The sequence below is a fragment of the Rhinatrema bivittatum genome, chromosome 6, assembly GCF_901001135.1.
Source record: "Rhinatrema bivittatum chromosome 6, aRhiBiv1.1, whole genome shotgun sequence".
NCBI classification, from domain to species: domain Eukaryota; kingdom Metazoa; phylum Chordata; class Amphibia; order Gymnophiona; family Rhinatrematidae; genus Rhinatrema; species Rhinatrema bivittatum.
Genome location: NC_042620.1, coordinates 36,066,820 through 36,080,051, shown reverse-complemented (window position 1 = coordinate 36,080,051; position 13,232 = coordinate 36,066,820). Strand labels below are relative to the sequence as shown.

General features: G+C 47.9%; 1 protein-coding gene across 10 annotated transcripts in view; it reads left to right on the top strand.

Annotated features, from left to right (window-relative positions):
- MUC13 (mucin 13, cell surface associated) overlaps positions 1 to 13,232 on the top strand; it is a 114,186-nt gene that overhangs the window by 87,654 nt on the left and 13,300 nt on the right. For all 10 annotated transcript variants that reach the window (XM_029605262.1, XM_029605260.1, XM_029605255.1 and 7 more), the window contains 3 exons: positions 2,426 to 2,537; positions 4,560 to 4,597; positions 5,654 to 5,741. In XM_029605262.1, the coding sequence (XP_029461122.1) occupies positions 2,426 to 2,537; positions 4,560 to 4,597; positions 5,654 to 5,741 (238 nt within the window). The remainder of the gene's footprint in view (positions 1 to 2,425; positions 2,538 to 4,559; positions 4,598 to 5,653; positions 5,742 to 13,232) is intronic.

Genomic DNA, 13,232 nt, shown 5'->3' with positions numbered 1-13,232 from the left:
TATCACTCATAAAAGTAAAATCATAATAAAAAATAATAACATTTCAAAACAACTGATGAATAGAACATCCAAAAATTAAAATCTCATAAAGTTCATAAATTTCCCAAAACACCAAAATAATATTTCAAAACAGTAGGCACATCAAATAATATCCAATAAAGAAACTAATAAGGATTAAAAAATCTCCTGCTTTCCGTATCTGGGACCTTGAGATTATTGTGGATTGGAGGAGGGGGGCTGCACAAACTTTATCCTCTTTCTCAAACACATGCCTTCTCTCTTTCTCTCTCTCTCACACACACACACTCTCTCACACACTCCCTTTGTCTCTATCAAACACACACACACACGATCTCTCACACACCCTTCTCTCACACACACAGGCTCTTCCTCTCATACATACAGAGGCTCTAACCCTTTTATACACACGCACACACACACACATATATAGGCTCTTACCTGCATACAAACTCACAGGTTCTCACTCTTGCAGGCTCCCATATACACAAACACAAGCTCTTATTCTCTCAGGCTCCTACGCACAGACAGACTTACAGGCTCTCAGGGTCTGGCCTGCTTCAGCCACCAGCGGGATGGGGTCCCCTAGTGATCGCTGAGTCCTCACAGTTTCGTCTGCCATGGGATGGGCTCTGCGGTGGCTGCTGAGCCTCTCAATCTTCAGCTGCCAGCAGGGTGGGGTCTGCTGGCATCTGTCAGGTCCCTGTCTCTTCAGCCGCTGTGGGTAAGGCTCCACAATAGCCTGCTGAGTCATGGGATGGGTGGCAGCAGGAGTTGCATTTAACCACGTCATCTCCTGCTGCTGCAGGGCCGATCTCATGGTAAGAACATAAGAGCATGCCATACTGGGTCAGACCAAGGGTCCATCAAGCCCAGCATCCTGTCTCCAACAGAGACCAAACCAGGCCACAAGAACCTGGCAAGTACCCAAAAACTAAGTCTATCCCATGCTAACACTGCCAGTAATAGCAGTGGCTATTTTCTAAGTCATCTTGATTAATAGCAGGTAATGGACTTCTCCTCCAAGAACTTAACCAAATCTTTTTTAAACCCAGCTACACTGAGCTGAAGAAGTCAGTCCCTTCTTGGCACGCTGGCTGAGACTGAACCTTTACAAAATGGGAAAGGGTTAATGCCCTGCTGCAAAAAAAAATAAAATAATAATAACCACGTATAGTGCAACGTGGCGATGTTCACACAGATTGTGATTGTGATGCAATTTGTGTGTTATGTCGTCGCATCACATCATGAACGAACGATGTCACTGCCATCACCTGAGCCACCATGAGGAGAATTTGTTAGGTATTTATTCATACAGGTTTGGTGAGGGCACCTGACCATTGCCAGATTCAGTGGTGTCCTGCAATCCACCTTGTTAAGGATTCACCATTTCACTTGTTTAAATTCCTCCGAGCTGCCCTTGAGATTCAACCCTTTTGGGAACGAGGCCTCCAGGACATCAGCCCTTTTGCATCTTCTCCCCTACTAATCCAGCCCAAGACCCCATGCAGAAGATCATTGTGCTTCAGTGGTGAGCTCTGATCAGCTAGCGTTCATTTGGGATTATTTCCATTTTCACAGTTTAGTTAAATTGCATTCAGGCCCATTCAATAGAGTCCGCGGGAGAGCCGGCGCTCCGAGGCGTGTTCGCGTTCTCCCGACGCGCGCCCAGGCACCTCTCCAGGGCGCGCGACTCTTTATTTAAATGAGGGCCCGCACTAATAAGGAGGCACTCGGGACGCTACCGCGTCCCTAGCGTCTCCTTATTGGCGCGGGTCTGACAGCCAACGCTTAATTTTACCAGCGTCGGTTGTTGAACCCGCTGACAGCCACGGGTTCGAAAAACAGACACCGGCAAAGTTGAGCGTCCATTTTCCAACCCGCGGGCCGCGGGCAGATTTTTTTTTTTAATAAGTTTTGGGTTTTTTTGTGGCCTCTGACTTAATATCGCTATGATATTAAATCAGAGGGTGTACAGAAAAGCAGTTTTTTCTGCTTTTCTGTACAGTTGTCCGGTGACATCTGAAATTAATGCCTGCCTTTGGCAGGTGTTAATTTCTGAGAGTAAAATGTGCAGCTTGGCCGCACATTTTACTTTCTGTATTGCGGGTGACTAACTAATAGGCTCATCAACATGCACCTGCATGTGATGAGCTCTATTATTTTCGGAGGGGGGGGTTGGCCTCGTGTTTTCCACGCGCTATTATCCCTTACAGTATAAGGGATATTAATAGCGGTCAAAATTGCGCAGCCAAACAGGGGCGCTCAGCCAAGCGCACCGTTCTGTATCGGCCTATTGTGAATTCTAAGCTCCTGGGGCTTGTGTCAGAATAAAAAGAGACTGATTTGCCCTGAATTTTGCAGGATGGTTCTGAATGACGTCTGTATTCTGTTTCTTTAACACCAGCCTGTCACCCAGACTGTGGAGCTGCCAATAGCAATGCATACTGCCACATACCTGGAGGGCCAGTTTGTAAGTGCAAGCCCAACTATGAAAACACTACTGGGAAATGTGAACCGTAAGTATCTGCAGCTGCAAGATTTGCACTTTTACACAATTTTCCCTTCCAGATCTCGCCATTTGGTGCACACATGAGAGGAGCCATTGAGGTTTCAGCAGTACTTCTGAGATGTAAATGATCAATTGGGTAATCTCCCTTCTTTTGGGGGACTCCAGATTGTCACAAAAACAAAGCTTCAAATTATGACTTATCGATACTGCGGGAAGGGAAGCGTAGGCTTTTCCTAAACCGGAGCTAATTCCTGAGAACAGCAGGCAAGGAACAGAAAGCAGGAGCCTGCATTTCCTCCTGCAGTGCTCCAGGCACGCTCAACGTTTCAGGGCGGTTTGGCGTGAGAAGCGAGATGCCTTAATCTTCTTTTAGAAATGCATTAACCAAGAAGACTTTCAGGTGGGGGGGAGACATACAGTGGGGAAAATTAATAACGTTCAGCCTGATTCAATATCAGTTTGAAAACATGTGCGTCCAAACGTGCATCCACCTGTCCTGCGCGCTCAATGCAATAGGCAAATGAGCTGCTGTGCTAAAAGGGACACGCAATGGGTAATGTGTACGTCTCTAGCGCTCTGCATCGGGCGCCCAGGAAAATTGGCTGTGAGTCCTCAACTGCCTGGCCAGAGCTCCCTCCCCACCACCAGCAGGGCTGTTCCTGATTGGTCCTTTTCACTGACACTTGTCAGTGAAAAGGACCAATCCCCTTTCAGGACAGCACTCTGAAAGGAGATTGGTCCTTTCAGTGACATGTGACAATGAACGGACCAATCAGCAGGAAGTGAAGGAGTGAATAAATTAATATCAAGTGCCCGACACTTAATATTAATTTATTCACTCCTTCACTTACTGCCGGCAGGGTTTGGAGCCAGACCTTGGGGATGCTGCTTTCTGTGGTTCCGCCTATGAGGAATCGCAGAAAGCGGGATTATTTTGTTTTTTTTTTCAACAGCCCTTGAGCACGGCAGGCTTTAACGCCCGCTCCCGGGCAGGTGTTGCATTTCCTGCCTTAAAATGGGCGCTGTGACCGCGCGGCAGTTTTCTGCATTGCGGGGTAATAGCCTCACCTACATGGAATTTGCACACGGGGAGTGATATTAGCTCTGCGTTTCATTGGATGCACGATTTGGATGCGCTAATCCTGGTATTGCATGGGGGGGTGTTATTTTAACGCATCCAAAATGCTACGTCCAACCGCGTGTTAAGCGGCGCGCTGACCTGAGCGCCCGATATTGCACCAGCCTGATTGCTGGTTAACTTCCTAAGAGGAAGCGTCGGAAAATCTGGTGCTTCTCTGCCCTGACTCCTCCCCCCTTCTATTTCCTTCCTTCATTACCTCCCCACCCCCCCATCCCGGCTGATGCTAGAACTCGAGTGCCAGTCCTGAGATCTGCAGGGAAGGGCCACTGTACGGCCAGCAGGGGTCACAGCATTATAGCACCGCTCGGGGCTTGAGCACTGTCCCCCCCCCCCCCCCTCCTCCAGTGCGACTGATCCCCACGCCGGTCCCGTGGGGCAGGTGGCTGAGGCTCTGTTCTCCTGCTTCTCGACGCACAGTGCTGTGTCCTGAGACCTCGGGGACAGCCCAACATTGATTCTGGTGTACGGTAAATGATTTAGCGCGCTGCCTGCCGTAAAAATGGCTGGAGCTGTTCACCGTTACAGATTTCTTGTTCATTACAACGGAAAGGAATCGGGGCTTGAAGGCGAGCTTGCTATGATGCGGGACTGGTATTGACAGAGTTCATTAAGAAGGGTGAGCCCACAGCTCCATGTCCAGGGAAGCAAGCTGTTCCCGTCGTGCTCTCGTCCTACTGCACGCGCGGAACTGGGGTTGTGATTTCCCAATTGATTTCTTTCATGAAGTCAGAACTGCATTGGGCCAAAACAGTTCTGGCGCAGTGTGATGATAAAGTGCACCCCGCAATAAGAGAGTCTGCTCCCATGGCACCCTGCTCTATACAGGGCACGTCATCCCGAGATGGGCAATTTCAGCTCTCTCTCTCTTTTCTGTTTCTCATTACATAGCTGTGCGGTTGGCTACTCTGGCGAGGACTGCAAAGACAGTAAGTAGCTTCTCCTGTTCACTTGACCGTTTTTCCCAGGAGGCTAAGCGTCAGTATTGTCCGGCAAGCTGTGAGCCCTGCTTTACCTTGGCAGTATATAATGCTTCAGACATCGCTATAAACTGGCCCTGATTTTTTTTTTGTGTTACTTTGCTTGCTCTGTGATCCTCACTCCTCAGATTTATTGTCCGGAAGAGGAATGAGCTGCAGAGCCTGGCTCCAGAATTTTATGCTTTGGGTGGGGAGGGACGCCCATTAAATACAAGGGGATAAGGGGCAAAGCTGAAAAACTGAAGATCTGGGGAGATGATAAACAGTCAGGGTGCACCATCTGCCTGTTCCCACATGGGGGAGCAAACCCCACACCTCTCACGCTTATTTAGGAACAGAACATCCCCCGCAAGTTAGTACAGTCCTTTTAAATAGGGAAACCAAAGGGTCCCTGCATAATGTATAGACTTGTTACCATGTTTATAAATTTAAGACTAATAGGAATAAAACCCAAGCAGGAAGCTGTAGGCTGAGAAAAGGGGGACGATTCTGTATGGATCAATCTAGCTAATACTGGTGCATTAAAAGAAGACCGTTCATGTGTACAGTCTGGGGCGTGAGCGAGGAAGGAGTAATAAGCTGTAGCCACTTAAGACTCTAATGCAACCCACAGGTGTGGTTCATGTGCCCAGCGTAGAAGGGTTTTATCCATCACACTAGGCTGAACTAGCCCTAAAGCCTTTGGTCATTTCAGCCATTCCCAGGGGAGGGGGTTAGTTTGACCATTTGGCTGATTTTTGTAAGAAAAGAACAGATGCTGTCACTCATGGGTAATATTTCAGGACAGAACGTATGTGCATTTTTTTTTTAAGTCTCCCCTTTATGGCTGGGTGATGTCCAGGTCTCCGCTCCATCAGAGACTGCGGTGTTGTGGCAGGGACACTGGATTGCGCTGGCTGCAAAGAGTCTTTACATGGGCTGCACTGTGGGGAAAACAGCACCTAAGGGAGGGAGGGCTCTAAATACTGCTTTGATTTACCTGCTCTGTGTGTTTTTGTTTCCCAGATGTCTTGCTGATCGTCATCATAGTGGCTGCCGTGCTTGGCGCTGTCATGCTGGCATTAATTGGAGCCGTTATCGGTATTTCAGTGAAGTAAGGATAACGTTCATCTCCCCCCCATTGCTTCAAAAGAAAAATAGACAGACATGGGGAGCGGGGAACATCTGTGAGATTAAAAGTCAATCGTGCTCGGCAAATTGAAAACTTTAAAGCGAGCAGACAGTGAAAACAAAAAAATTTTCGCGGGCTTGTAGAATGAAAATGACCGTCCAGAGGCGAAATCACATCATCCTCCATGAGTGAGGCGGTTCTTAAAGGGGCAGCGAGCGAGTCCACAGGCACTGCAGCTCTTCCTGGCAGGTTTTGCCAGTGGAAAATTCCCCCAGGGAATCTTTTTCACGTTTTTAAAGCGGAACCGAGGCTGCGGCAATGCGAGAAATGACCACAAGCCGCCAAAAAAAAAAAAGTTCAGTTTCTCCGGAAAGCTCTTGCCCTGGGTTTTCTTTCAGAAACGTAACACGTGGCGTGGAAAGTGTGCCAAAATGTTGTGTGACCAGCTCCGAACTCCAGAGCGCAAATGGCAGCAGCCTGTGCCAGCCTGTGCGAGCTTCAGCAGCTGCAGGGCGCCAGAGACAGCACTCGGAGGCTGATTCTGAGTCCCTGCAGGACTGGTTTGGTAGAGGGGGTTAGGGAGGATTTTAGCTGTGCTTTAGGGCAGTCTGTGCCTGGGTTTCCCACTGATCTCCAGAGTCACCTGACTGAAGTCACGCACACAGGCAACTTTTTTTTTTTTAATCCGTATTTGGATAGCAATGAAAGGAGACTACATTTGAGAAGGAAGGGAAGATTCAGGCTGTGTTCTCACTTCAGCTGCTCCCAGTACATATTGCGGGGAGGGAGGGAGGGAGGGTCAGTTTTCAACAGGGCATTTAATGTAATGCAGCCCCCTCCAGATGGGGCTGGCACTCATTTCTAGCTAAATGCCAGTCTCTCGTTTAAGGTTCAGTAAGAAAATGGTCGAGCAGATGATGTAGTTGGGCCAGGTCCAGAGGCAGGATGGGCAGAGACCTTTTCTTCAGCTGGGTCAGTGAGACCAAGCCCCGGGATGTCCCCTCTGGTAACCCTTCCTCCTTAGTATTCTAAGGGTTGTGCTGGCATTCAACCTGTACACCACATAAGTTCCACACCGAGGTATATTCCAAACAATTTAATTCCTATTTCCACGTAAACCTGCTAATAAATGTTTACAGGATAGTAAGGGATAGACAAAGGCACTGAATTAATCAGGGTTCTCAGGCTTTCATAGCCAACAAGCAGTTTTAAAACTATTAGGTTAAGAGTTACACCAACCCTTACAAAAGTCAGAGGATTTCTTCCAGTATCTCCACAATACGCTCAAAACTTTTCCCGATTTGCTCTTTGAGAAATATGTTAATTGCATTTATTTTGTACTTCTATCTCGCAGTCGCATTAATTTAAACTCTACCGTCAACTAGGGTACATCATCCTCCTTTCAATACCCATAATGTAAACCGAGACGATATGCAATATCTTGTATGAATCCCGGTATATAAAAATGTTAAATAAATATCAGCAGGGCCGGTGGAAGGGTGTCCAGCTGCCCTAGGTGGCGAAGTCATCACCGCGTTCTCTCTCTCTCTCTCTCTCCCGCCCCAAATTGCACACAACCTACCTCCACCTATGTTCGCATACAAGATCTCCTCCACCTCGCCTCTCCAGCTACATTCAGTTTTAACACTGCCGCTTTCGTATCGGGTTCCGTCTCCCCGCCCACTTCCTGCGCACTAGGCGGCCACCTGGTACGCCTAATGGGCCCGCCGGCCCTGCACATCAGCTTTAATTACATGGAGTACAGCTCATCACTTCTTCTTAAACCAAGCACTCTGCATCCTGGACCCCCATCATTCTCACTAAGGCAGCATCCTAGGACTTCCCCGGTATATCTGGCACACTCCTCTCTCAACTTCTTCTTCTTTCCTCTGGTCCTCCACAGGGTGTGGAGCCATATATACTACTTTCACTCCTCCTCTTTAGACCCAGGTCAGGTCTTTTGGTTACCCCTGCAGGGTCCTCCCTAATGAGGAGGGATCCCCAGGCTCACCAGCCTTGCAGGCGGTTTCCCTCAAAACTCTTCCCACCAAATTTTCAAACTAGCATTATATAGTCCTCAACTTACTCCCTCAAAAGGATCCTTCTCCTCTCATCCCTTAAAGGAGACACTCTCTATAGAACCCACTAGAATTCCCTTCAGACCTCCACTGGTTTACTGCCCACAGTGTTTCCCGTCGATAGCAGGGCTGAATTAGCCATGCTGTCATGGGATCTGTCCGTCAGGCCCAGAAGGCGGAGCTTGATAAAGCAGAGATTAGACTTTTGGTCCCTCTGCGGCTGCGCGTGGTTTCCCGCGCAGGAACAACAGAATCACCTCAGTCTGTTTTTCCGCGCGACAGAACGCACGCGGAGCTCATTCTTTCCATTGGAAAATGTCCAAATCAGGATTTAAACGCTGCCGATGTGGCAGAGTTATGGCGAAAACAGACGGTCATGACCGCTGTTATCGCTGTCTTGGAATTAGTCATAATATTAAAGAATGCGAGTTCTGTGCCAAAATGTCACCAAGAGCACAAAAACAAAGGGCCTACCGCATCCAGGAACTTTTAACAACTTCGGATCCTTCTGAAGTGCAATCTTCACCGGGACCGGTGAAGAAAGATCATCCTCAGAAAAAGAAACCAACGTCCTGTGACAACCTTTCCGGAAAAAGTCAGGGCTCTGACTTTAAAAGGGGTAGGTCTCCTCTTCGAGAACCGCATTCCTCTAAACATGCTAAGCACGGTGCACAACGGACTCTGCATTCCTCAAAATCTGTGCATGAGCATACGCGCCATACTAAGGCGCAGGAACTCACTCCGCCCTCTACTTCGGCGCAGTACAGTAAAAAGAAGATAAAACCGCGCAGGCATTCTGCTGCACATTCATCTGCGCACCCCTTTTCTGCGCAAGTGGCGCCGATGGTGGATCTTACCGGCGCAGCACATCATTCTGTTGCGCTGTCGACAACAACACCTTCTGCGCAGACGACTTCATCTGCGCCAGTGGCGCCACACAGATCGTCTGCGGCGCAGTCCGCTGCGCAGTCACCGCCAGCGCAGTCGGCGCCTCAACAAACCACTGCGCAGCGACATAAATCTCCTACTGCGCAGCTGACGCAACCGGCGCAGCATAAGGGTTCCGCGCAGCAGAAGCAACCCCCTACATCTGCGCAGACAGGTATTCAGGGGTTTTCAAACAACCAGCCAGTGAATGTGGACACATCTACAGTACCCAAGGATATTGTAGAACCTATAGGGTCACAGACAAAAGTTTTTCCTCCTACACAAAAGGTTCAGGAAAGCACACGGAGACCAAAGGACTATTATTCCCTTTCGGGAAAGTCACATCGAGGAGAGTTGACGCTAGGTGTTCAATCAGTATTGGTTCACCGAAAAAGGAAACATCAGTCCTCACATTCTACAGCTTCATCTAGCTCCCATCCAACTTGTGAATCCTCATCTCACAAACGTCAAAAGCGTCATGACTCACATTCCCGCCCTCATAGACAACGAGAACGTTTACATACTCCTCGTTCTTCCAGCAGCCCGCCAACATCTCATAAATCTGAACAAGGGCACCGCGCATCATCAGTTTCTTCTTACCAGTCTCATTCCATTCCGAGAGCCTCCAGTTCTAGATCACCTTCTCATCGCTCATACTCAAAGGGTAGATCCCATACTCCTGCGCCTCAATCTCCTTCACCGCAACTTCCTACCCAGACGGTTCAACGACCACAAATGCCGGAAACGGCAAAAGAAGCTTTTTTCCAGCTTTCTCAATCCCTATCTGGGTTCTTCGAGACTATGGAGTCTACTTTTTCCATGCCTCCTCAAGACAGTCTACAGGATACGAGTGGTACATTACCAAAGCTACGTTCTACGCAGCACACACAACCACTATCTCCTGATCCAACACCTCATATCTCGCCGGCATTAAGCGAGCATAGGTTTCCGGATTCTCATTCACCTTCACCATCCCTCTCCCCGTCCTCATCAACGGGTTTTCCTTCAGATCCTATGGAACAACCAGCGGAACCATATTCACCACCGGAAGATCTTACATATCCCCGGTTCTTAGAAAAGATAGGTCAGATCCTAAAATTGCCATTACAAAAAGAAGCAGACCCACGTGCTGACACCCTAGGTCTTCTTCGTATTTTTGATGCACCAGGTGAACCACTTTCGATTCCACCACATGAAATCCTTCACCAGGTGCTCCTAAAGTCCTGGGAGACACCTCAATCCATTACAGCGGTTTCGCGCAAATCGGACTTAAAATTTCGGATGAAGAAGGAAGCGCCCTACTCCCTACCACAACTTCCACATGATTCCATCGTGGTAGAGTCCGCTATGCAGCGATTTAAGAAAATGAGGTCGCATTCTTCGTATCCCCCAAATAAGGACAACAGATATTTGGACGAAGTCGGACGAAAAATTTTCCAAAATTCTATGTTGACAACCCGAATTCTGAACCATCAATTTTATATGGTTCAATACCTTTATGATTGTATTCAGGCAACTAAAGGCCTCCTATCATCGTCAGCTACAAATCCCCCACAAACATTACATGATATGGAAGAGTGTACAAGACACCTCCTTCGTTCCATTTATGAGGGAATGGAAACCTCCTCAAGAGCTTCTGCAGTTTCCATCGCAGCCCGACGTACGGCGTGGCTTCGTTCAAGTTCGATCCGAGAAGATGTTCATCATAAATTGGCTAATCTCCCATGTATTGGAGACAATCTTTTTGGAACGAAACTGCAGGAAACCGTGGGAAAACTCAAGGACGAAGCTATAGCAGTTCAGTCACTGCAATCATCGACATCGTCTCAGTTTCCTAGACGTAGTTACTCGACTAATCGACGTTCGAGCTATGGTCGAAGACCTTATCGGTCCTATCAGCCATATCGACCTCCAACTTATTCTAATTACCAGAGACCGCAACAACAACCCCAACAGTCTCAAACATCACGTCGAGGTAGGGCCCGTGCCCAACGTCCGCAACAACAAAGCTTGACGACTGCTGCTAAACCAGCTCAGTCTTTTTGAGTCCACAGCCACCACTTGCGCTCCATGCTCCACCAGGGAAGATTCAAGCATGCTTCCCAAAATGGCAAAACATAACATCCGACCACTGGGTGTTACAGATAGTCCAAACGGGTTACCAGTTACAGTTTCTTCACAAACCGAACCTTCCTTTTTTCCCCCCACATCAGTACACAAATTTCCAGGATCAGATACAGTCGGAAATTTCAACCCTTCTTCAAGTACAAGCCATTCACAAATTATCGCAAACCCAAGTCAACAAAGGGTTTTATTCCCCTTACTTCCTTGTGCCAAAGAAAACGGGGGGACAACGACCCATACTAGACTTGAGAGAGCTCAACAAATTCCTAGTAAAGGAAAAATTCAAGATGGTATCGTTGAAGACCATCCTTCCCCTATTACAGCCCAACGATTGGATGTGCTCCATCGATCTCAAGGATGCCTATACCCATATTCCAATCCATTCCAACTCCTGGAAATACCTGTGCTTCACATACCAAAACGTTCATTACCAGTACCGAGTTCTTCCCTTCGGTCTATCTGCGGCCCCCAGAGTCTTTACCAAATGCATGGTAGTAGTGGTGGCTTATCTCCGCAAACAGGGCATGACAATTTTTCCGTATCTCGACGATTGGTTGATAGTGGCTCAGTCAAGAGAAATATTGCTGGACCATCTTCACCTAATCATCAATTGTCTACAGGAATTGGGGTTGGTCATCAATTTCGCAAAATCCCATCTCCAACCCACAAAACAATTAATATTCATAGGAGCCCATCTCGATACCACACGTTGCAGAGCCTACCTTCCGAAGGAACGACAGCTCCTGTTGCAACCTCTTCTTCAGCATCTTCAACAAGGTCAGACTACGACCGCGCGACACTTGCTAGTAGTCTTGGGACACATGGCAGCAGCCAATTTTACAGTATCCAACACCAGGCTCCATATGAGACGACTTCAATGGGGATTAAAACGTCAATGGAAACAACATATTCAACCATTGACTCACATGATCACAATTACTGCAGCAATGCAGCAAGACATCTTGTGGTGGATGAATCCCACTGTTCTTTCCAAAGGAGCTCTATTTCGCAGTCCAGTTCACGACTTAGTCCTGACAACGGACGCCTCAAGAAAGGGCTGGGGAGCCCATCTGGACATCTACGAGACACAAGGTCTCTGGAGTCCTCCCGAACAATTATTACAGATCAACTTATTGGAACTCAGAGCGATCAGGAGAGCGCTTCTCACTTTTCAACCATATCTAAAGGGTCGCAGAGTAATGATTTATACAGACAACCAGGTGGCCATGTTTTATATCAACAAGCAAGGAGGAACAGGATCCTGGACCCTGTGCAAGGAAACCCTATTAATATACCAGCATGCTCATCTTCACTGCATTCATCTACAAGCCACCTACCTTCCCGGAGTGGACAATGTGAGAGCGGACAGATTAAGCCGCATTTTCCACCCGCACGAATGGGCGCTCCAGAAGGAAGTCGCCCAACATGTATTCAATCAGTGGGGAACCCCTTTAATCGATCTCTTCGCGACGGAGAACAATACACAGCTCCCTCGTTTCTGCTCCATACGACCCAGTCTCCACAGAGAAGCCCAAGACGCTTTCCTGCTGTCTTGGTCGCCGGATCTACTTTATGCTTTTCCTCCAATTCCTCTTATAACAAGAACAATACAGAAATGCATGGAGGACAAAGCCTCCTTAATTCTCATTGCCCCCGCGTGGCCTCGCCAACCATGGTACAGTTTTCTCCTCCGCCTATCGCAGGAACCGCCGATTCCACTTCCACGACGTCCAGATCTCTTAATTCAAGATCAAGGGACGTTACTACACCCCATGCATGCCTCTCTTCATTTGACAGCATGGCTCTTGAACGGAGCACTTTAATCGATTATACCATCTCCAACCGTGCTCAATTGATTTTGTTGGAATCCAGAAAATTATCCACCAGACGAAATTATCACTATAAATGGCATCGCTACTCTCTTTGGTGTACTAAACACAGTTTGCAACCAATCACTTGTCCTCCAGAAAAATTACTTGATTACTTATGTACACTTTTTGACGCTGGATTAGCAGCATCCTCAATTCGTGTTCACCTAAGTGCGATCTCAGCTTACCATGGACTATGTAACAATGCCTCTATTTCTACACATCCACTCCTTTCACGCTTCATTAAAGGACTGTATCGTCTCCGCCCACCTATCTCTAAGCCAACAGTGCCGTGGGACATCAACACTATTTTAGAGCGTCTTATGCTACCTCCTTTTGAACCGCTGGAGGAAGCCCATCCCAGATACTTAACCTGGAAGGTGGTTTTTCTGGTGGCTGTGACTTCCGCACGACGTGTAAGTGAATTACAAGCACTAGTCCACTATTTTCCCTACTTGCAATTTTTTCCTCAAAAG